Source organism: Lontra canadensis, unplaced genomic scaffold, assembly GCF_010015895.1.
Source record: "Lontra canadensis isolate GAN:19392208 unplaced genomic scaffold, GSC_riverotter_1.0 scaffold3, whole genome shotgun sequence".
NCBI classification, from domain to species: Eukaryota; Metazoa; Chordata; class Mammalia; order Carnivora; family Mustelidae; genus Lontra; species Lontra canadensis.
Window position 1 is genome coordinate 54877569 of NW_022630997.1, and position 25481 is coordinate 54903049.

A 25481-nucleotide genomic window follows, 5' to 3' on the forward strand; every position below is an offset into this window, starting at 1 on the left:
TTCTGCAGCTTGGTAGGCATTGTAGTTCCCCAAACCATGTATTGTTTTTCTTTGACTAAAGAACGTCAAATTCATTACTAAGTTGTTTTAGTTTTGTCATTTGACAGTCTCGGTGACAAGACGGGTTCCAAATACAGCTCCTGCAGATTCTGGGGATGGCCCTGAGATGTACCTTCACAGATACCTAGAGAATCCTTTTGGTTACTACCTCTTCAGCCATTCTCCAACATCTCTGGAAAGCTGCTCTTGGATCAAGCTCTGCATATTTTGTATTGTGACCTCTTGGAATTTGTTGTAATCCTTCCAGCTGGAAAATTGAGATGTGCAAAACTAGAATTTCACAGGGTAGAAATTGGAGTGTGAGAAACTCCAGATTTTCACAGTGAGAAGCACAGGTCTCAGGAACTGTGCACAGGTAGCCAGAAACAGAAGTCTGGTTGAATTAGGGAGGTTTACTTCAAGGGAGAATAATGAGTATCCCTCAATCGAAAGAAAGCAATATGGCAGCTATGAGGGGACTCACAAAGCCTCAAGGAAAGCTCACAGTGTAAACTATGAGGGACTTGGGGAAATAAATCAAGAGAAGAAAATGTCATTAAATGGCACATCGAAATGTAAGTAGGCACAAGTCAGACTATTATAAGCCATCAGAGTTTCCTCTGTTATAAAGAGATCTTATGAAAGGAATGATAGATCTATTGCTAATGGGAATCTCAGACCCTAAAGCTGCAAAATTGGTGGGCACAGGTTGAGCACTTAAAGCTGTTATTGTGCTTGCCACATAACTTTAAGATTCCTGTGCTAGGATAAGTTGGTCATGGAACAGGTTAGGATGACACCAGGTCACATACCAACCTCAAAAATTTTTTTATGTGAGAAGGTACACTGAGAAATATCACAAAATACTCAACCCAGCTGGACATCCCTCCTAGGTATTTATTTAGCTCCAAGAGATCCAAGGCTTCACTAAAGAAATTGGATTCTCAAGTTTCAAGGAATTAAGCACACCACCTTCTGGAATATTTGCTTATTTTATGTCTGAGAAATGTATTTTCAGAAGCTACAGATACAAGGCAGAGATCTTACTAAGACAACTTAGAATCACAATGGCCATTGTAGGGAACATTTCAGTTAGACAAGATTGTTCATTTAGGAAGTGCACTTGAAAGTAAGGTGTTAAAGGTTCAGAAATAGCTGAAGTAAAAACCAATGAATGACCAAAGTAGTAATTAACACAAGATTATTGTGCACCCACCAAATAGATTTCTCAGACTGGGAATACTCAAACTGAAACATGGAATGAGGCTCAGGGATATATTGTTACAAAGCAACTTATATAATGGGAAGACATTCATTATTTTTCACAATGGTTGTTATATTAGAAGTTTTTTTTTTTTTAGATTTATTTATTTATATAAGAAAGAGAGAGAGCAAGAGAGTGCATGCCCAAGTGCGGGGAGGGGCAGTGAGAGAGGAGGAAGAGAATCTCCAGCAGACTCCCTGCTGAGCCCAGAGACCAAAGCTAGAACACTAAGATCATGACCTGAGATGAAACCAAGAGTCAGTCGCTTAACTGACTAAGTCATCCCGGGGCGCCTGATGTTAGAAATTTTTTAAATTACAGGGAACTGGTTAGTGGTTACCTCATAACAATTTTGGAAAACAGTTCAAGTTTTGTTTGTGATTTCCAGAGGCATAAGCAAGAAATGACACAGGTCAAGTTAGTCTTGCAAAATAAGCTAAATTAAGCTTTGCCTTTATGGCTAAGCTGCTTTTGTCTGCTTAGGGAATTTTTGAGGCATTTGTTTTTGATTTTAACAATTCCCCCTTTCTGGTCATTCTCTCATTAGGCTGAGAGTATGACCAACCAGCATGGCATTATTTTCGGTTACCACCATTGATGTTCTTAAGCCAAAGAGTCACACAATTGCTGTTTCCACCGTCGAGTCATCAGGCTGCAGGGTCATGTAGTCACCATCTTCATCATTTATGTAATTATTGTTGATTTCATCCAGTTGTGTAATTCTAATGGATACCAATAGGTGTGTGAGTGGCTGCTGATAGGTATTTAGAACCCTCAGGAGTATACTAACTTGGAAAGGTTAATATGACTCTGAGGAGAACAATAGCCAAGGATTGAGAAATTCCCAGAGCAGAAATTCCCAGGAGCCAAGAGTTAACCAATTAAATAACTTAAGTGAATTATGATCAGATTCAGTTTTAGCTAAGTCATGATCAGATTCAGTTTTAGCTAAGTCAGTCTATATATTTTTTTGGATCACGTGTAGTTGGATTTCAATTTTTTTCTGAGTTACCTATATAGGCACAAGATGCTGTGTTAGCAAATCGTATCCTTATGATTACTTAGGAAAGGATAAACATCCGGATGTTTCTTTTAATGAGAGGCATATCTATGGAAACAAAAGAAAAACAAAAGTTGATAATTGGAGCAAATTATAAATTCAGGTTCTTAGTTTGGAGAAAGCCAGCTGAGAAGATATCTAGATGTTGGTTTTGAAGCATCTTCAGATAGAGTGAGGGCTAGTACTGGCATTCTGACATATTTTCCTGGTTTTCAGTTTGAATGTCTCTGGTGAACTTTCTAAGTAGTTCCGTAGGAATAGGCATGAAGATTGTCCACACATGAGCTGTTGTGGTGATTTCCCTGAAAGTTATATCAAGTTGTCCAGCTTTATTTTCCATGGCCTTGGAAAAGGGGAAGTTTTAGTTGCACAGTGATTCTAAGTCAAAGAACGGGAAAAAGTTAGCAATGTTAATATGGAAAGTTCTAGGCAAGTATTATAGAAAACTAGAAGAATTTAGGACAAAATCAGTTTGCAGGTAGAAAACAGTCTCTCTAAGACAATTAACAGCACTAGAATCTGATATCCACAAAGATGTATTATTGAAACATTATTTTGCTTTCTATAATCATTCCTATGTCTGTCAAAGATAACCACAATAAGACTAATTTCTTTGCAGATTACGTCTAACTGCAATAAACTTGGCCTGATTATTTACATAAGTACATCAAGAATAGTGATTGACCATATAAACTCTTTTAAATCTGCTTTGCTGGACTGTAATTTAAGAAATCTCAGATTGGACTTTTAAGAGACTCTCGAGGCTAGGAAGCCAAACAAGGACTTGTTTAAAATCTGGAGAACAGATTCTTATTGAACTTATGCAAATACATACATTGTCAAGAATACTTAATCAGAATTTCCACACTCTGGAGAGATGAGGTAGGGAGAAAATGATAAATGCTTCAACTCTTGCTGCAAAGCTGTCTATAACTTACAGACATCTGGTAAATATAGCTTTAAAGAAAGGAGAATAAGCGTTACTTTAAACACGGAAAACAAAATATTAAGGAACAAGCAATATTTTTTTTAAATTTTAAAAAATATTTAGAAATTTTTTTTAAAGATTTTATTTATTTATTTGTCAGAGAGAGTGAGCACAGGCAGAGGCAGAGGCAGAAGCAGGCTCCCTGCTGAGCAAGGAGCCTGATGCGGGACTCGATCCCAGGACACTGGGATCATGACCTGAGCCAAAGGCAGCCGCTTAACCAACTGAGCCACCCAGGCATCCCAAATTTTAAAAAATATTTAATTAATTAATTTATTTGAGAGAGAGAGTGTAGAGGAAGGGGCAGAGGGAGAGGGAGAGAGAGAGAGAATCTCAAGTAGATTCCCCAGTGAACATGAAGCCTGACCCGGGCCTGATTCTACAATGCTGAGATCATGAGCTGAGCTAAAACCAAGAGTCAAATGCTTAACTGACTGACCCACCCAGGTGCCCCAGAATCAGCATTTTTAAGTGAAATCATAAAAATTATGATTGTATTCATCGGGTCATTCAGTCTCGTGTCATTCTTGTTTTGCTCATCTTGAGTTAGCAGCTTTATGAATCAATCAGTTTTCCAATAGAGTTTTAGAAATTCTTACTCAGTTTAGTGTTATGATCTTAAAGTCATCAGAGACCTGCATTTTAGGGTACTTCTTAGGGTCTTTGCCATGAATCTATTTGAAGGTAACACATTTTTGCAGTGCTAGTACCATTTTGTTTTCATTATTACTGCTTTGTAATCTTTAAATCTGGGGTTGTGATACCTTCAGCTTTGTTCTTCTTTCTTAAGGTTGCTTTTGCTATTTCTGGCCTTTTGTGGTTCCATATAAATTTCAGGGTTAGTAGTTCTAGTTCTGTTAAAAATACTATTGATATTTTGATAGGGATTGCACTGAATCTGTTGCTTTAGATTGCTTTAGGTAGTATGGATAATTTAGCAGTATTAATTTTCCAATCTATGAGAATGGTATATCTTTCCATTTGTTTCTGTCAACTTCAATTTCTTTATCAATATTTTGTAGTTCACAGTATAGGTCTTTCACCTGCTTGGTTAAATTTATTCCTAGGTATATTATTCATTTTTGTGCAATTGTAAATGGACTTGTTTTCTTGATTTTTTTTCTGCTACTTTATTGTTGGTGTATGGAAATACAACAGATTTCTGCATATTAATTTGTATTCCTCAACATCACTGAATTCATGTATTACTTTGAGTAGTTTTTTGGTGGAGTCTTTAGGGTCTTGTATGTATAGCATCATGTCATCTGCAAATAGTGACAGTTTTACTTCTTCTTTACTGGTTTGGATGTCTTTTATTTCCTTTTCTTGTCTGATTGCTCTGGCTAGAACTTCTAGTACTATGTTGAATGAAAGTGGTGAGAGTGAACATCCTTGTCTTGTTTCAGATCTTAGAGGAAAAACGCAATTTTGTTTTGTTTTTTCTTTTCAGCATAACAGAATACATTGGTTTTGCACCACACCCAGTACTCCATGCAATACGTGCCCTCCATAATACCCACCACCTGGCTCCCCCAACCTCCCACCCCCTACCCCTTCAAAACCCTCAGGTTGTTTTTCAGAGTCCATAGTCTCTCATGGTTCACCTCACCTTCCAATTTCCCTCAACTCCCTTCTCCTCTCCATCTCCCTATGTCCTCCATGTTATTTGTTATGCTCGACAAATAAGTGAAACCATATGATAATTGACTCTCTCTGCTTGACTTATTTCACTCAGCATAATCTCTTCCAGTCTCGTCCATGCTGCTACAAAAGTTGGGTATTCATCCTTTCTGATGGAGGCATAATACTCCATAGTGTATATGGACCACATCTTCCTTATCCATTTGTCTGTTGAAGGGCATCTTGGTTCTTTCCACAGTTTGGTGACCGTGGCCATTGCTGCTATAAACATTGGGGTACAGATGGCCCTTCTTTTCATTACATTTGTATCTTTGGGGTAAATACCCAGTAGTGCAATTGCAGGGTCATTGGGGATCTCTATTTTTAATTTTTTAAGGAATCTCTACACTGTTCTCCAAAGTGGCTGCACCAACTTGCATTCCCACCAACAGTGTAAGAGGGTTCCCCTATCTCTACATCCTCTCCAACACACGTTGTTTCCTGTCTTGCTAATTTTGGCCATTCTAACTGGCGTAAGGTGGTATCTCAATGTGGTTTTAATTTGAATTTCCCTGATGGGTAGTGACGATGAACATTTTTTCCTGTGTCTGATAGCCATTTGTATGTCTTCATTGGAGAAGTGTCTGTTCATACCTTCTGCCCATTTTTTGATATGATTATCTGTTTTGTGTGTGTTGAGTTTGAGGAATTCTTTATAGATCCTGGATATCAACCTTTTGTCTATACTGTCATTTGCAAATATCTTCTCCCATTCCGTGGGTTGCCTCTTTGTTTTCTTGACTGTTTCCTTTGCTGTGCAGAAGCTTTTGATCTTGATGAAGTCTCAAAAATTCATTTTCATTTTTGTTTCCTTTGCCTTTGGAGACATATCTTGAAAGAAGTTGCTGTGGCTGATATTGAAGAGGTTACTGCCTATGTTCTCCTCTAGGATTCTGATGGATTCCTGTCTCACGTTGAGGTCTTTTATCCATTTCGAGTTTATCTTTGTGTACGGTGTAAGAGAATGGTCGAGTTTCACTCTTCTACATATAGCTGTCCAATTTTCCCAGCACCATTTATTGAAGAGACTGTCTTTTTTCCACTGTATATTTTTTCCTGCTTTGTTGAAGATTATTTGACCATAGAGTTGAGGGTCCATAACCGGTGCCCTCTACTCTGAAAAGCACAGTTTTTACCATTGAGTAAGACTTTAGTTGTGGGTTTATTATATTTGGCCTTCATTATGTTGAATAAACCCACCATGTTGAGACTTTTTATTATCAATGGATGTTGAATTTTGTCAAATGTTTTCTCTGCACCTACTAAGTTAATCATATGATTTTTATCCTTCATTTTTTTAATGTGAGAATAAATCCCATTTGATTGTGGTAAGACTTTTAATGTGTTGTTGAATTTGGTTTGCTAATAATTTACTGAGTTTTGTAATTATTTTGATAAAGGATATTGGCCTGTAGGTTTTGTGTGTGTGTGTGTGTGTTTTTCTTTGATTTTGGTATCAGGGTAATGCTGCCCTCATAGGATGTGTTTGGAAGGTGGATTCCACCTCTCCATTTAGATTACCTAAGGTCTCTTAATATGAGGGGCCCTCTCTTTTTAACAGCTATACCCAAACACGAGGAATTACACTTCTCACTCCCTTTTGAATTGAATAGTGTAACTCACCAAGGAGTTTCAATAAACAAATCCAGGTATGCACAATAAAGTTAGAGAGTTCGAATGCAAAGAAAACAAAACTAAGATTGAGGAGATCCTTACCCTCAAGCTCCAAAGTCAGCAAGGAATCAGTGAGCTCAATAGACTCAGGCTATCAGCACTTGTTTGCTCAGTGTCATTGGAGTCATTGGGGTCTTCTTTGGATTTACCTTCTGAACCTATGAATTGTCAAAAGTTCAACAATAACAGAACTAAAAACAATTTATCACTGAAGCAGTAATCAGTAAAAGTTTATTTTGCACATATCAAAAAGGTAGTTCACAAACCAGGAGTTCTTAAACCAAAACATGGGATGAGGCTCAGGGGTATATTATTATAAAGCAGCTTATATAGTGGGAAGACAGTGACTGTTTATTGTTCATAGTGATTAGAAAAAATACCAGCCTTTTCTTAAATTATAGGGAATTGGTTTTGTCTGCTCAGAAAAATTTCAAGGCTGGCTTCAGTTCGTTTTTGTTTTTAACAAAGCGTTCCCAAATCAAACAAACCGAATGAGATACATAGTTTAATTGTTGTGTGGAAGTCACCAGAAGTCTTCAAGATTCCAAAATAACTTCATTGAAAGATTCATTACAAAAGGCTGATGAAAAATTAAAGACCCAATGATACCTAAAGACAAAAGACTTCTTCTTTTTTTAAATTTTATTTATTTATTTGACAGAGAGAGAGATCACCAAGTAGGCAGAGAGGCAGGCAGAGAGAGAGGGGGAGGCAGACTCCCTGTTGAGCAGAGAGCCCGACACGGAGTTTGATCCCAGGACCTTGAGACTTGATCCCACGACCTTGAGACCATGACCCAAGCCAAAGGCAGAGGCTTAAACCACTGAGCCACCCAGGTGCCCCAAAATAAAAGACTTCTTAAGATTGACATGTCTCTTTCAACTCCCCTCTATCTTCCTTTTCCTCAGTACTGTATTTTACTAATCCCCTGAGTTGACTTTCCACTCTGACCATAAACCATAAGATGATAAAATCCACCAAGTTAGTGGACTTACAACTGCAACAGCTCCAATGCCAGAAAACTAAAAATGCTGTATCACCTCCTAGAGGCCCATCATCAACACACTGGCTGAGAAGTCAGTGTCTCGTTTGTAATCAGCGGGGACACTGAAAAAAATTTTTCCTCAAAGATTTTTGTTGTTGTTTTTGTTGAACTCTTCCACACCAACTCAAATGCCCCATATCTACCGTTGAAGGAGGGTCCCCATATAGGCTCCTCTTAGAGTTGCCAGGACTTAAACGAAATTTCCAATAAACTCTTACCAGTTGTTTTCTTAAATAGCAAGGGGAAACTAAATTAAAACTAATGAAAAATCTTGCTAAATGTTGGTAGATACTAGAAGTACATTCTCTAAACCCCACTGTCTTTGGAGACTGCAGATGGGATCTTGGGAAAGCTGACAGAGGTAGCAAAGGCTAAGAGTTCTTACTGGAGTTAGTTCTCCTAGGCCTCTTTAGTGGTTGAGAGAGGAAAGTGAGATTTTATGTTATCCCTTCCCTTCTAAATTCAGACTTTTACGAATTTGGTTTTGAGGTCTCCATTGGTTATAGATCCTTTTTCTCCCAGGGACAACTATTGCCTTCTTGCTTGTATTGTTTTGTTCCTAAGAACTTGACTGGTTTTCCACCTGCCAGAGGCCTACCATTGTTGGATTCTTGTGTATGCAGGTAGCTCAAGAATCAGGGCATCCAAAATATGGCCAGACAGAAATATGGGTTGCAAACCCACTTGCAGCTGGGGTCCTACTGACCATTGCCCATTCTCAGGGAATTATCAGTCATTCTTACTTTTGGCAATTTTTGGAAATGGCTCTGGATATTGGGAAGCTAGTATCTTTGAGTTGTTTAATATTGCCAGGAATGTTTACTGTTTGCCCCAGCTGAACATTGACAAGATATTTGCAAGGATTTCTAAATAGCTTTATGGCCAAAGTGTAAGCTGATATTCAGAGCCTGATAAGAAGTTTTCTTTTAAGGTGTTCTTTTCTAAGCTTAATGTACCTAGGGGCGGGGGGGGGGGGGGGGGAGAAGACAAACTTTATCCAAAGACAAAGCTCTAAATCTAGAACACAGGAATCCTTCGATTTCCATATTAGTTGAAGATCTTCCCTCTGATCTAAAGGAGGAGATAGATAATGTAGTTGGTTGAGTGGGTCTGACTCCTTGAGAACATTCAGATTACAGCCTAATTCTTTGAGGAGTTAAAAACAAATGTACTTGTCTTGTAAGTTGAGTCTTTTACAAAAACATAAGTGAATCTCTGGAAGCAATTCACTTACTTTTCCTTTTTTAAAACCAATCCCCAGCTTTCTCTATTCATCTCAGAAGGTTGTAAGTATAAAATTCTGGATTTAGGAAACAAAAGTCTCTGGAGAAACTTGGATTCTTTTTCTGTGTCTTTGAGATATAAATGTTCTACCTGGTCTGCTCAACAACTCTTATCTATGGAAGCCATCTCTTTGAAATGCAAATTTTAGGGAGATAATTTCTATCAGAAGGGAAAAAGGAATGGATATTTGGAGTCTAAGCCTATGAAAAATTAGAAGTCTTTCCCATGAACATGATAAAAATGTGTAAGCCATCTGAGCAGGTAATCTAACTTACTCTATTTGCTAGAAACCTATTTGCAACTTTTCTTTGAAAGGCTACTGAGTTTTATATTATTTTACCTGTCCTATGGCTAAAATTTGAAATTAAAAGTTGTAAGATACCTCTTTATAACTCTCAATGTTTATGTATGTCTGTATATTACAAATGTGTAGTTTTTTTTCTATCTCTGGATGGTTTTGCCAAAATTAATTTGTACAGTTATATTTATATATATATTTATATATGCTCACAGGAATATAGAAAGTAACCCAAATGTTTCTCAAGTTTGTTTTAATCTAAGATAATCTTGGTAAATAAATATTAATTTAAATTTGTTGGCTTAATCAAAACTGGCATGTCTTTAGAGCTATCAATATTAAGTATAAACAGATCTATAACTTTTATTCTATCTAGGTTTACTAAAAGTAAATCTATAACTTTTATTCTATGTAGATTTACTAAAAGTTAAAGCAGCTCATGTTATCTGTTAAAGATAGAGAACAAACTGAAGGTTGATGGAGGGAGGTGGGTGCGGGATGGGCTAGGTGGGTGATGGGTATTAAGGAGGGCATTTATTGTGATGAGCACTGGGTGTTGTATGTAAGTGATGAATCACTGACTTCTACTCCAGAAACCAATATTGCACTGTATGTTAAGTAACAAAAGTTAAATTAAAAAAAGGATAATTTCATGAATAAATAAACAGCAAATAATCTTTTCATGAGTAATCTAAACATAATTGTTAAGAACAAGTAAATTAAATAGAGGTAAGATAGAAGTTTATAAGTGAACTTTCCAATAATAATTATGCTTTTTTTGTATATCTACTTAAAAGATTCCAAAATCTTTTTGGTAACTTGAAACCTTGATATTATACTGAAATAAGTTAAATGATGGGTATCAGTTGAATATCTAAGTTATTTCCAAGGAATATAAAATACTGAAACATTAACTCCTGAGCATTATCTACGTTTGACTTCCTTTTACAGAAGAAATAAGGGTATTTGGTCTATTAGTAAACATGTTTTGTCTACATTGAAAAGTTTACTGAGGAAATTTGCCAGTCCACACTTGCTTAATTCTTAATTTTCACTAGGAATTTAGGATTCTAATGGTACTAATTAAATCAGTATTGTACTTAAAACTATTTCAAAATAATAAGGGTGAAAATAAGCCACTGTGAATGAAAATAGGTAAAGAAAGTAAAATGACTATTTCAGAATGAGAAAGAAGGACAAAGCATAGTATATAATCTGAATGGATATAAAAAGTGATAGAACTTTTGTAGAAAAGGAATCTTAGGAAATGAATGTTAATTGTGGTCAAGCTGGCTAAGGTTAGAATGGATTTAAGGTTTTTTTTTCCCCCTTAAAAATGAGTTTTATTATTAAAAGTACACTGGTGCAAAAATAAAATTTGGTCTTCTCTCTGCTAAAAAGATAAAGTATTCTCATGCTATGGGTCTGCTCTTGATAAGTGATTGTGAAAGCCTTTTTGTTTAGTCACTTTACCTTTTGGGCAATCTCCCTGGAAAGCAAAGTTGGTTTTGTTTTTGTTTTTGGTTTTTTTTTTTTTGCCTTAGCAAAATAGTTTCCTGTGTTTCATGTTGTTTTTATATCAGGTCTTGAATTACCTAATAGAACCCAGTCTTGTTCATATTAAAAGAGCTAAGTCTCATTCATGACAATGTAACCTTTTGTGTTTGCCTTTCAAATCTTCTATTGCTAATTGGGTTAATAGATAATTAACTATTCAATAATAATCTATGGTCCTACTTAGTCAAATATTCAAATGTTTTGATATTTTGACAACTTCCTCAAATCAAACTCTAACTGGAGTCTTCTTGACCTCAAAGTATCTTTGATATTTCCCAGAGGGTCCCTGAAAATCTCAAAAGATTTGTTTTTCACCTGGTAAGAGAGAGATGTTAAACAAATTATGTCTATTTGACATGTTAAATTATGTAGAAAGCATTGTCAAATAGGTATTCATAAACTGTCAAATAAGTATTCATAAAGATTAATGGAATGGACTCTACCAAGTGCTCTCATCCACCAACACTGTTGCCAAATTACAAGGTCTTTATACTTGGGTGCTTATTTCACAACTGAAGAAGACTTTCTCTAACCTCTGGTCTGTGCAAATGCTAGAGATATTAAAATCAAATTGACTAGGAAGAGAATTAGCTGACGTAGAGGTAGACTGCTTCCTCCCAAAACATTAAGAATGTTTCTTTTCATTTCTCCTTTCTTTCCAACAATCCTTTTCCTAATTCTTACGTCATGAAGGTCTTTGTCATTCTCTTGTCAACCTACTGCCTTGCCCTGGCCTGGAAAGACATTGCCATTGTTTACATATCTCAGATGATTATAAAAGCAGGTTATCCAACCCCCCAGTCAACTGTTGGATTTACCGTGATGCTGGTGATTCCATAAATCTTCCCATCACAAACTTCTCCCTCATTTCCAATGCCTCAGTTTCTCTGGAATATGCTTGTAGATAAACACTTCTGGAGAAGTGGAGACTTTTATATAAAATACATAAACAAGGCATTTGGCTTGAGAAAATGAATCCTTCAATGGGGTCTTTGATCTACTTAATCTAAGTTGGTTTGAGCCATGGGGGGTGTGGCATTGGAAATTTTCGAGGATCCTCCAAACATTGGGTATTATTCAGTTTATAACCATTCTAATAGTCTCCCTGATACACTATATTCTCTCAAAAGCTTTAAATGCATGCATGCAGTCACTGGTAAAGAGACAAATGGTCTTTCTGTGTCTAGAATGACAAAAAATGGGATGAAGAAACTGCCAGCTAAAGGACCAACACCTTGATATCCTAACCTATGAATTGCAGTTAGAGATTCATCCTGATTCCAACATCAACAAGGAGTGGTAGTTCAGAGTAGCACTAATACTTTATCAATACTTGCAGTACAACTAAGAATTTATCAAAAGGGTGGGACATTGATGATATTAATTTGTATATTGGGACCCACAAAATGGAGGCCATCTTAGTGGCCTAGCCCATGTCACAAATCTAAACAAAGTTAGCCTGCACTTATTGAAAACACCTGTCAAGAGACCCTAACACCTGTCACAATCTTTCAAGTTAGCTTTAACTAGCTTATCTTACCTAGAAAATAGGACCTGTTAGCCTTATTAGGAAATCCCTGAATTCCTAGACATTCATGCCCTGTTCCCTTGTTGCCTCTTCTTACATTCTATAATGCTCATTCTTGCCCACAAAACCTTAGGAAGAAAGCTCCACTGTTTGATAAGCTCTATACTCCCTAAATACATGGATTATTTTTCCTTGAATAAAGGAGTTAAATTAGTTACTAAATTGTTTTAGTTTTGTCATTTGATAATAGTAAACTTGGGATGTTGAAATAAAGTGGCAAGAATTCTGTCTTATCTTCACTTTATTATTCTCCTTGGGGAAAAGTGAGAGAGTAAGATCTGCCTCCTAGTTTTAAATGAGGACATACAGGCTAAAAGTGCCTAGTTTAGTGCTCAGTAGAGGTGAGGCACTCGATGAATGTTATTTGATTTGGAAAGTGAACAAAATATCCCAATTTGAATGTCTATTTTCTACCAGAAGTTCTTACAAATGTAGGCAGTAAAGCGGGCGATATCCCTGTTTTTCAGGTAAGGAAATAAGAACAGAGGAGATCCTACTATGTGGATCTGTGTAGATTTTGAATGTATGCCTCTTTCATCCTCCATGATTTATTTCTGTGTTGAAATAATGACCAAGGCAGGCAGAAATTATTTTAAAAAAGAGGTCTGAAGAAACAGTTCTCTAAGTAATATGTCTTAAAGTCCCAGAACACTTCAAATAATAATCAGACACATGTTTAGAAGATACTATAAATCAGCTCTTCCAGAGCCCCTTTCCCCCAACTATAAAATGGATGTGATAATCCAATAGTTCTTTTAATCAGGGACAAAAATTTTTAAAACCCCCAGTTATTCAAAAGGACTTTAAGTCATTTTCACAGATGTGTGAAGATTAAGGTAAAAAGAACTCTGGGATGACATAGGATAGGGTAGATTAATAACACATTGCCTGTTCATTCTAAGAGCTGAATATATATGCTTTTCCAAACTATGGAAATATTGGATGTATTAACCACGTAGTTAGAGCTCTTGGGAAGAGCAGTGATTAATTACAAACCCACTTAATTTAAAATTAAGTTAAATTAAATTAAATTAAAATTTAAGCCAGTAGTTGAAGAAAGTAAATTTTTTTAGTTAATTTGGGAATGGAATGGACACAAATAAAACCTCAAGTGTGAGAAGATGAAAAAAGTTAATATTTTGATTGACCACACATCTTGAAAGGAAGATTTAGAGGATGTGTAGGTCTTTGAGGCCCAAGAGTAGCATTCTGGTTTGTTAAGCTAAGCAAAAACTAGGACTAGGACAAAGCATTTTTTTTTTCTTCCTTCTGGGTTACAGATTTGTATAAGGAGGACTCGGAAGAACATGAAACTCTGGTCATCACATTGGATCAAAACTAGATTCTCTCAAGTTCTGTAAGAGTCAGCTGAATTCACTAAAGTCCCAACAAGGATAAAATATTATATTTCATTATTTCTGCTTAGCAGAGGCTAATTTTTCCTTGACTCAGCTGAGTTTCTGAGCCTCTCAATCTAATAGACAGTTTCTCTCTTATTGTGTGTACTATCTTAGCCTCTGCTCATGGATCAGAAAATAACAGAAATAATGTCTGTCTTATAGGCACCTTACTTATGAAGTATCTCAGAACCAAGTCAATTTAATTGCTTCTGTGTATAGCAGAGAACCAGCAAATCACTGCACCAAGGCTGTAATTGGGACATACAGGACACGAGGTCAAATGATAGGGGATAGCTGGAATCAGGAAAAGATGTAGGATTACTTGTCTTACAGGTGCCCCTCCAGCCTCTGCCTGGCCAGGTGCCAGGAAGACAAGCCTGGAGGAGAGGGTCTTGGCTTCTCCTTCCTTCAATTCTATTGGTCAGCATGGACCTGTCCATTTGCAAGCACATTACCACAGCAGTAAACAAGTTAGTGTCTGCCCTCTTACACTTTCGTCTTTGTCAAACAGTAGATTTTAAAATTCTTTGGGGGCAGGATTGTCTTAGTCACTTTTACATAACTTCCCTAACTGTCAACATCCTTGGTTTGCAGTAGGTGATTCCTTTTTAAGTAAAAAATATCTCTCAGTTATTTTAAGGTAAACACTCTGTTTTATTGTTTTAGAATTTTTGGCAGGGGGTATTATAGCAGATCTCAAAGATGTAATGAAGCTTAAATGAGCAAAGCTAATATGTTAAATATGTTCTTGTCCAGATAGTGTCACTTTTGGGGGCAGGGGAAGAATATGCTCTCTCAATCGTACGTGAATACGTTATCTATTCTAAGAACTTTCTTTGGCAGTCCTAGTTAACCTTGTCCCTGGTCAGGTGGTAGAGCCCAATTGGAATAGGGATGTGAACTCACCAAAAAGATGAGTCCTGGTGTCTTCTGTGTCTCTGTTATAGAAGCCAATAACCATGATTATGACTGTTCTTGTTATAAACTTTTTTCCTTTATGTCCTTATGAATAAATGATACCTGGCAGCACAATATCTTTGGAAGCTACTGTTTCGTTAATTTTGTTAGAATGACATCCATCTTTTTTCTGCCTTCTCCCTTTAAGCAAAAGCATGAAATTATTTTTATAAAAACTGGAGTGAGTAAGAATTGGGATTTACTCTCCTATTTCCTATAAAGTTCTTGAGAAACTTCTAGATTATATTCTTGAAGTAGATAAATCTGAAACAAGCATCCCACCACAAACATAGGTTTGCTTCTGATAAACTTGTTTGGATTAAGTCTCTGAGGGTTTCCTTAACATACCTTTCAGAATATTAAGATTCAAGGGAATTTTTATAAAAGAATTATTAACATTCATAACTCCCATCCGCTGTGCACCTCCAGTTGACAGGTACTAAGATATGTTCTAATGACATCTTGTTCAACAACTTTGTGACCTTGGAATATTATCCCCATTTTACAGACAAGGAAGTGGGGATCCTGATAATTGATGTAACTTGTCACATACCTAGCAAGTAGTAGACAGAGCTATCTCACTTGAACCCACTGTTGGGGAAACTTGGCCAGTATTTGGGTAGTTGTAGAATTTTTTTACAAGCACTTACTCTGTCCAGAGTGTCTTTTTGCCTGAAGCTGGAGGCTTAGAGAAATGGTATTAAAGGATCCTGGAGGAATAATTAAATCCTTTCCTTATCTCTGCCCCAACTCCCCACTTTGACCCTCTTAGAGGAAGGCATATATATCTAATTTTATTTTTTAAAAATATTTTATTTATTTGAGAAAGAGAATGCAAGCATGAGCTGGGGGTGGGGGACAGGGAAGGGCAGAGGGAGAGGGAGAAGCAGACTCCCCACCAAGCAGGGAACCTAAGGTGGGGCTTCATCCCAGGACCCTGAGATCATGACCTGAGCTGAAGACAAAGACTTAACTGAATGAGTCACACAGGTCCCCCATAATTTTGTTTTAGAAGCTTGTGATGACTACTTGGCAAAAAAACCCACTTCATTATCCTAATGTTTCAGAAACGTGACTTCTGAGACATCTGACATGTTGGTACTTGTACTGACTTTAACCCACACTCCAAATAGGAAAGCTTGGTCTACACTGCCATCAAAGTATACTGCTCAGTCAGACCCAGATGTACTGCAGCACATGAATATTCTCACTGCGTGACAGTAGCCATCTGGATTTATACAATTTCTCACTGAGTTTAGTTTTAGTATTTCTTTTTTCAGGTAAAGGAGCTATTTTGCTGCAGGGAAAACTTGTCAATTAGAGATTTGACACCGCTCAAAAATTATAGTGGTTCAACTATTGAATGTATATAAATATTTCATTTTTAGTGTATGTGTTCTTATAGTGAATCCAGATTCATGTTAGCTTCGATGTGTTTATGATATTCTCTAGAAAGTTTAGTATTCTGGAGTTCTTCTAAATTAATGCGCAGATTGCATCATGGGATGTCCAGTGTAGTTATTTCTTTGGATGCAGTGTAGCTAATGGCGTGCGTGTGTGTGTGTGTTGAAAGGAGAGAGAGAGAGAGAGATTGGGAAGAGAATGCTTGCATACTTGGGGACTGGAATTCATAAAAATGATGTGTTCCTTAGGTTTCAGACCGACTTAAATTTCTTTCCTATTATAGGAGTAATGCATGTTTATTTTAAAAAATGTAGATGAGCCCCCAAAAAGAAAAAAGAAATAACATCTTAGAGTTAGTCACTGTTAAGATTTTGGTATCTCAATCTGTATGTGTGTGTATTCGTACATATGTTTGTTTTTACAAAAATGAGCCAATGCTATAAATATTCTAGAAATTAAATGAGCTTAAATGAGCAAAGCTAATATGTTAAATATGTTCTTGTCCAGATAGTGTCACTTTTGGGGGCAGGGGAAGAATATGCTCTCTCAATCGTACGTGAATACGTTATCTATTCTAAGAACTTTCTTTGGCAGTCCTAGTTAACCTTGTCCCTGGTCAGGTGGTAGAGCCCAATTGGCTTTCAGATATATCTATTTATTCAGATATATCTATTTATTCAATACCCTTCTATAATATTTTTAATGTGAAAATTTTTATGGCATGGTTACATTGTCTCTCTTAAATGTTAGGTTTTTCATTATTTTTCTCTTTATTCTGTAATCTTGTAGCAACTGACTGATAGAAAAATATTTCTTAAAATTGCAAATTACTTATTGGCCCCCTTCCCCAACTATAGTCTGCGGAGTGTGTTTTGTTTGTGCTGCCCTGAGACCCACTTCCAGCTGAAGAACACTCCGGTGTGATGGCTACTGACAGCTCCTCTACTTTAGCTGTTTCTTCTTGTAGGAGACAGAGCACGTGGTACCCAGCCAGCCAGAGTGTCGGGGGAGAACAGGAACGCCAGCTCACGAGAGTCCGCAAAACCACTCCTTCAGGTGCCAAGAAACAGTACGAGTTCAACAAAGGTGGGCCTTTTGTCATCAGAAATTGTACTGTGCCTGGTATTGCTTTCCCAGAAATGCTGATGCTGTGCTTGCCACTCCCACACAAGGCAAGGCTTTCTGATTTTGACTGGCATTCCTTATAAGTCACAGAAGCAGCTTAAAGCAGCTGTGAGAGTATCATTGAGTCTGAGTTGAGGAGAAATGTAAATAACCTACAGTTTCTGCCTTCATTTTGGAGATAATCAGCCTTCGGCTCGGAGAGAAGAGGAGAGAGTCTTGGAGAAAGAAATGCTGATTTCATTTGTCCTCTTTTATTCCATGCTGGAGATGATTAGATTTTCCTCTGTGATAATGATAATTAGTGATGACAGTGTAGACATCAAGCCAATTTCTTTTCACATATTATCTCATTTAGCTTTTTCTTCTTCTTCACAAAGTGAGTACTAATAGCCCCATTTTATGGAGGAGAAGCCTGAGGCTGGGACTCACTGAGGCACTGGCCTGATGTTGCACAAGTGAAAAAGTTGAGCCAGACTTTGAGCCTATAAACGTTTGATTACAGAATAGCAGGTGTGGCTTCTGTGCTGATCCAAGTAGTGTCCTTGAGGCACTTGAAGCAGCCCCGGGGCTGGCCTCTCTGGTCTGCTAGACCTGCTGGAGACAGCCCAGGGTCCAGGGTGAGGACAGAGGTGGAAAGCTGTCTGCAGCACGGTTGGCATGGCATTCTGATGGGAGCCCAGCATTGCAGCTGTCTGTGGAAAGTCTCTTCTGGAAATAAACAGAAGAAAGAATTCAGCTGCTGGTTGTGTCAGCTGTCTTTGTAGGATCATGTGTACAGCATAATCATAGCCTTCAGTCAGTGGGAAGGGAGCGCTGTGCTTCTGAGCATGACCTTTAGATTTTTTTTTTTTTTTAATGGCAGCACAGCCTAAATGAATCAACAACTACAAAGAAGTTGGCTGCTATGTAATTTTGCTTTAAAATATTCAACATACTAAATTTAGAATCAAAGAGCCCCAAAAGGTTGGAGGGGCCCCAAAACCAAGGTGACCTGCTCTCCAACCAGATTAATAGGTTTCTTGTATCACCCTTCTCACAAGTTGCCACCTCTTTTCTGTTTATTCTTATGTGACTTCAGGTCAGGTAAGACTCAGCCTTGTCATTTCTCTGCTGTTTGGGGCATTCTCCTTCCTACTTGAAGCCTTATTATAATGAAGCTCTTTTAGACTGACTAGAGCCAATTTTGTGCAGTGACCCTGTCTCCCTTCCACCACATTGGTGACTGACTGCCTTTCTCAGCAAGAACAGGCCAACTATATATACCCATGCATATTTCAAAATAATAACACAAAACAAAACAAACAAACTAACAAAAAACCTAAATCATTCTTGTGTATGGAATGTATGTCAGCCCTTTGGGGTGGGTATTCCACAGAGGCTAATCAGGAAAAACATCAACAGTTAGACTTCTCAAAGATACTTGATGTTTGATAACTTTAGACCACTTTATGTCTCACCTACAGTGGGGAAAGTAAGTGGTAATACTACTGTTATCAGAGGGCAAGTCAGAAATTTAATAGGATTCTGTGATGGGAATCATTTACATATGATTAGTAAGAGCTAAGAGTATTGGATTAGAATAATTTGTGTTTTTTTTTTTTTAAGATTTTATTTATTTATTTGACAGAGATCACAAGTAGGCAGAAAGGCAGGCAGAGAGAGAGAGAGGAGGAAGCAGGCTCCCCGCCAAGCAGAGAGCCCCATGCGGGGCTCCATCCCAGGACCCTGAGACCATGACCTGAGCCGAAGGCAGAGGCTTTAACCCACTGAGCCACCCAGGAGCCCCTAGTTTGTGTTTTTTAAAGATTTTATTTATTTATCAGAGAGAGAGAGATAGAGAGAGAAAGAGAAAGAGAGTGCATGCACAAGCAGGCAGAGTGGTAGGCAGAGGCAGAGAGAGAAGCAGGCTCCTTGCCGAGCAAGGAACCCCATGCGGGACTCAGTCCCAGGACCCTGGGGTCATGACCTGAGCTGAAGGCAGCCGCTTAACTGACTGACCCACCTAGGCATCTCTGAATTAGAATAGTTTTGATGAGGAAATATACTGGGCAGCAATTCTTACATTTGGGGATTGGAAGTTACAGTTGAATTTGGATTCTCAGACCTATGGTACCTTTTCTCAGAAAAACAGAGATGTACATATATACAAGTTTGTAACACCTTAGGAGGTTCCTTGACCTCCTCTGAATGTCAGTGAAAAGAACCAAATACCGACAGGGTCCCCGGGCAGCCTTCCTCGTGAAATCAGGTTTGTCTCCCCAATACACTGGCCACTTCTACATTTTAACAAACCTCCATAGGACCCCAAATACCTTGTCCTTTTCTTCCTTTCCCTTCTAGCCTCCAGGTTCCACCTTGATGGGACCTAGCTTTATGAGCTAGCACCATTCCAGAATATTCTGTACCCCATTGTTGGAAAATCATAGGATCTGGAATTAAGGATCAGATCAGAAGCAGTGTCTGATACTATTAAGTTTAGTATTTAGATTGGGCTGGTAACCTTTAAACTAGACTTAATTTCTCACAGCCATGGTGGCGTCACCTAGGGACATTCTAATGAAACTTAAAAAAAAAAAAATCTCAAAATGTTACAAGGATTGTGAAACTTGAACTGGTGAAATGAGATCTGAGGCTAAAAACAACTTTGAGTCAGGTAGCTCACATTCCTGATAACATTTCCCTTCCCTTTTAAGCCAGCATATGGCCAGGTTCAGGCATATGGTGCCCAAAAAGATCTTGATAGAGACATGATACTGTAACAGGATGCTCCAGACCTACGTTTGGCTCAAAGTGAGAGAAGGAGCCAGGATAAATCTCTGCGGTTATAAAACGCTACCTTCTTGGGGGTGGGGGGAGAATTTTATTTGCATAATGAATACTTTGAAAAAGGGAAGAAAGATCTTTTTGCCACCAAGGGGTCATATGTCACTTCAATGAGACTCAAAGTTAGTCTTCAGAGAATTAATCCATCCTTGTAGAAATGAGATTTTGGAGCTCATTGTGTTATGGAGTGGGAACTGATCTTTGCATGTATGCCAAGGAGAAATAGTTTCCTACCTTCAGCTCTCAGATCATGTTGTATCTTCAGTTCTTTCTAGCATAAGGAGCCTCTATCTGTGTCTGTGGATGGGCTTCAGGGAGGTTTATGAGTGTTTTTCCTGAAGTTTGAGTGCATATACATTATATTGGTTTTCTGTTGCTACTGTAACAAGTGACCACAAATCTGTGATTTAAAACAACCCACATTTATAATCTTATAGTTCTGTAGATATCCAACATGGGTCTCCTTGGGCTAAAATAAAGGTATCAGTAGGCCTATAATGTCTTTCTGGAGTCTCTAGGGGGAGAATCCATCTATTTCCTTGTCTTTTCCAGTTTCCAGAGGCTGCTTGCCATATACCTCTCCTTCCATTGCAAAACTAGCAACATTACATCTCTGAGCATTCTTCCATACATTTCCCTCTAACCATGGCCAAGAGAGATTTTCTCATTTTAAGGATTCACAGGACTAGATGGGGCTGATTCAGGTAATACACAATAATCTCCTCATCTCAAGATCTTTTACTTGATCGTATCCTCAGAAGCCCTTTTGTCATGTAAGAGTAACATGTAGAGTGGGACAAAAAATTAGGACACAGGGAGCTTGGTGTGTGTGTGGTGGCGGGAGGGAGGGATTATTCTGTCTGCTACATAAAAGTTTGGTTTTCCATGGAAAATCTCTACAACATTCATCAGAATCTCATGCGGTACTCATGACCCCCAAAAAGTCCTATCCTAACCTTTTTCTACCTTCCAGTTTGCTTGTTCTTCAAGAGAGCCAACCTCGGACACTGATCTCACCCCCTCCATCCTCTTTCACTGCATCCTTGCTTCTGTTTGCCATGTCCTCTCTGTCCTTATATGCTATTCCTTGTATAATGCCCCACGGCAGAGAGCTCAAGTTTGGTGTCCTGTGGTTTATCTAGTGTGGAGATACACTTGCCTTGTACTATGTTTTAAAAATTTATATTTTTTAAGGATTTTATTTGTTTATTTGACAGGGATTACAAGTAGGCAAAGAGGCAGGCAGAGAGAGAGGAGGAAGCAGGCTCCCCGCCGAGCAGAGAGCCCGATGTGTGGGGCTCTATCCCAGGACCTTGAGATCATGATCTGAGCCAAAGGCAGAGGCTGAACCCACTGAACCACCCAGGTGCCCCTGTTTTAAAAATATTTTGAGACGATATTTAAAATTCAGAAATTTTGTGGTTTTGGGAGACGTTTCTTGAAAAACTAAAGATAGGATAACCTATGGGCTATATTCCCAAGGGTCAACAATTAGCTGGAGCTGAGGAGCAGGTGTCCATTTTTCCACAACTCCCACCTGGATCTGCCCCCTTATTTATGCTCTTTGCTGGCTCCTACAGGCATTTGATTTATAATGCCTGCTTTAATCATTTTCTTCCCAGCGACTGCTCATCCTAGGTACTCTAGCTGCCTGGAGCTAAGCCCTAATAAGGTGATGTCTGACAATGTCTTATGCCTCCTTTCCAAGATGATGTATTTACATTTTAACTTGGATTTTCATTGCATCTGCGTGGAGGGGCTGCATGTTACCCTACTCTGGCATGCTTTTCAGTACCTGGAGCTTTTTCAAAACACTTATAATTATAGAACTGCATTTGGTTAGAGCAAGAATGAAGCCTTAGTAATTATTTAATACAACCCTCTCATTTTCTAGTTTGACACCCAGTGAGGCTGTGATTTGCTTAAGCCCTAGCTCCCCTTTTAACAGAATCAAGACAAATGCCATCAATCTGTTCAGAGCAGTCACTTGATGAATATGCATCAGTCTGATTGATTTTTTCTTTTTTTCTCTTTTTTTTTTGGTGTAGCTACAGCCAGTGCTGATCCTAGGAACCCTCAGATATGACAAAGGAGGATTTATGAATGTAAGAGAATACTAATGAAGCTGGGGATTTCTTACCCAGCTAAGTAAATTTACTTTTGAGAGTGATTAACTCACTTGTGTTTAAAATATTGTATTAAAATTTATGACAGCATTAAACTTTTAATGTCATTAAAGACCTTGTCTGTATAAACAGGAGCTATTCTATATAGCATTGTGTCACCACTAATTAAGTTGGTGGATACATTTGTGAATGGGAGTTTATTAGCCTCTTCATCTGGAAGTTCCCAGTTGGAGGGGTTTCAGGATTGGTGTGTTAGCAAGAATAATGGCCTTTGATGGATTTGACTATTTTTGTGATATTCCAGAAGAAAGAAAAAGCTTTGTTGTTTCATGGAAAGAGGAAGTTTTGTTGGCAGTAACTTTTCCATAGGGAATAAATCCTTTCAGCTTTTGTTTTTGAGATAGACAACTTGTCTGTATTTTAATAGCTAATTGTTTCTTATTTAAGTATTTTTCATAGCAGTAAGCAGAGTCTTAATGAGCTCTGCTGAAAAGAGAAAGAGTACGAGAATGAGCACCCTGAGATTTTTAGTAACATAGTAGACAAGATGTGCCATTTTGGACTGTACCACACAGAAGCTCTACTTGATGCCAGTATGCTGTTACTAGTGTGCTCTCAGGGTTCCTCTCCTCTCCTCTCTTTTCCTCTCCTCTCCTCCCCTCTCCTTTCAGTCTCTCTGTGTCTCCTTCTCTCTTCTCTTCTCTTCTTTCTCTTCTCTTCTCTTCTCTTCTCTTCTCTTCTCTTCTCTTCTATTCTTTTCTTTCTTTCTTTCTTTCGATTGTGCAGGGGGAGGACAATGAATGAGGTATAAATTTAAAAAAATTAGTTTGCCTTGACAATATTTTGAGACTCCCTGCTATACAGTTGGGTGAAGAACGGGCTCTGAAATGCTTACTTTGCCTACATTGCGTGGGAAGGGAGCCATATAGTGAGGGCTTTTCTTCATCCCCCAGTCCTGCCTCCATCCCCATGGGCTCCGAAATGGTCTGATAGAATGGAAAGAACATTCAGATTAAGAAATGCAGAGTCTTATTTCATGTCTCTCAGGTGACCTTGGTCACTTAATGCAAATCCCTCAGTCTCCTCCTCTAACACAAGTTTGGGTCAGATGATTTCTCCTCCTTCTTCTGACTCTAATTCTAAAAATGCTCAACATTCTAGATGTTTAAAGGGTTTGATGTGGAAAGATTTTAGCTTAATAAAACAAGCTCTTGCAGTCACAGATAAAAATAATTCATCCTCCATGCTACAGAGCACAAAAATATACTATACCAAATCACTAGTCCCTTGAACTGATTGACAAAGAGCCCACACTTGATTATTCTGGAAATGAAACCCTCCTTTATTATTATTATGTTTTGAGACTGCCCTTGGTTACTTTATAAATTGTTAGCACTTTCACAATACAATGATTAGGCATAAAGATAATAGGGAAACATTCTCTCATTAACAATAATAGTAAATGGGACATGATTATATTAGAAAATATTTTTAAAAATCTAAGGAAACAAAAATTTCTTATAATCCTACTGCCCTAACATAAACATGGTTATCCATTTTAGTGTATGTTTTTGTATTGTTGCTATTGTTTTATGTTTTTATTTACTTCCAGTTAGTTAAATATAATGTTATATTAGTTTCAGGTATACAATATAGTAGTTCAATACTTTCATATATCACTCTGTCTTCATCACTAGTGCACTCCTTATATTGCTGCTGTTGTTTTAATGTGGCATAAAAAAGTTGTGTATGAAAGGGGCTTCCTGATACATTCAGGTTGAATTCACCTCAAGCAGGCTCCAGAGAATAAAGCTAGACCAGAATGCATTCTGCAATCTGACGCTACAATCTTTATATGTAAATTGAATAATAAAGTAATGGGGTAATTATTACCAACCTCAGCTTCATTTATGGCTAAGGAGAGCAAATTTGATTTTTTGTAACAAATACTCTAACATATCATTTTCTACAAGGAACATATTTTACAAACTTTGGTATCAAAAGCTTGTGTTAGAAATACTATTTCTAGGGGGCACCTGGGTGGCTGAGTGGGTTAAGCCTCTGCCTTTGGCTCAGGTCATGATCCCAGGGTTCTGGGGTTGAGTCCCACATTGGGCTCTCTGCTTGGCAGGGAGCCTGCTTCCTCTTCTCTCTCTCTCTCTCTGCCTGCTTGTGATCTCTCTCTGTCAAATAAATAAATAAATAAATAAAATCTAAAAAAAACAAAAAACAAAAAACAAAAAACCAGAAATACTATTTCTAGGATATGGAACAAAAAATTTGTCCTTAATATCTCAAAATCTTAGAAAACTTCTTGGTCTAACTCGGACTAGATTTAAGAGACAAATTTCAGTAGTGATTATAGGAGACAGAGTGTGCGTATAAACTTAAAATCTAATTTAAAACTGACCAGCTGGTTAGACATTGAGTGTTCTTGAGGCCACAGGAATGAGGCTGTTCTTTAACTTACTCTTTATCTTCCCAATGAGGCAATGGCTACTCCAGTGTTTCTGTCATAGTATTCATCTACAGGATTATCTCTTTTCAAGACTAATGTGCAATACTAAACACACACACACACACACACACACACATGCACACACGAACACATCCATATCCACACACAGCTCTCACCCACACTTTTTTCTGTTTTTTTAATCTTTAACCAACTTATTTAATTTGTATGTATTAATTATTTTCATATAAATGAAATCTTAGACATTTCTGTGTAACTAGTTTGTCCTACTTAATATTGTATTTTTTCCACATCATAAAATATTCTAAAATATTTATGACTTTAAAATATTCCATCCTGTGACTATACCATCCCTTATGTAATAAATTCCAGATTAGGGTGTATTTTGACTACTTCTGTTATTTATATTTATAAATATTGCTGTAGTAAGAATTGTTTAAAATATTTTTATGTACTTCCGTTTTAGTTTTTTTGGTTTGTGCTTAAGGGTAAAGCTGTCTAGGCATGGGATTTGAAATGATAAACCAAAAAGAGACATGGGATATAAGTTTTTCAATTATCTGATCATGAAGGAAGATAGGAATAAAATGGATAATTGATAATTTTGAGAGAATTAGATAGAAGGTCATGTGGTTAGATTTCTGCCTGTGGCGGCGTCATAAGATAGTGTTGGAATGTTCGAGACAGCTCAAT

The 25481-nt window shown here is 37.6% G+C and overlaps 1 protein-coding gene across 9 annotated transcripts in view; it reads left to right on the top strand.

The window, feature by feature from the left end:
- Nucleotides 1-25481, top strand: part of FAM13C (family with sequence similarity 13 member C) — a 146367-nt gene that overhangs the window by 34567 nt on the left and 86319 nt on the right. For all 9 annotated transcript variants that reach the window (XM_032842624.1, XM_032842590.1, XM_032842599.1 and 6 more), the window contains one exon: nt 17206-17324. In XM_032842624.1, coding sequence (XP_032698515.1) covers nt 17206-17324 — 119 coding nt within the window. The remainder of the gene's footprint in view (nt 1-17205; nt 17325-25481) is intronic.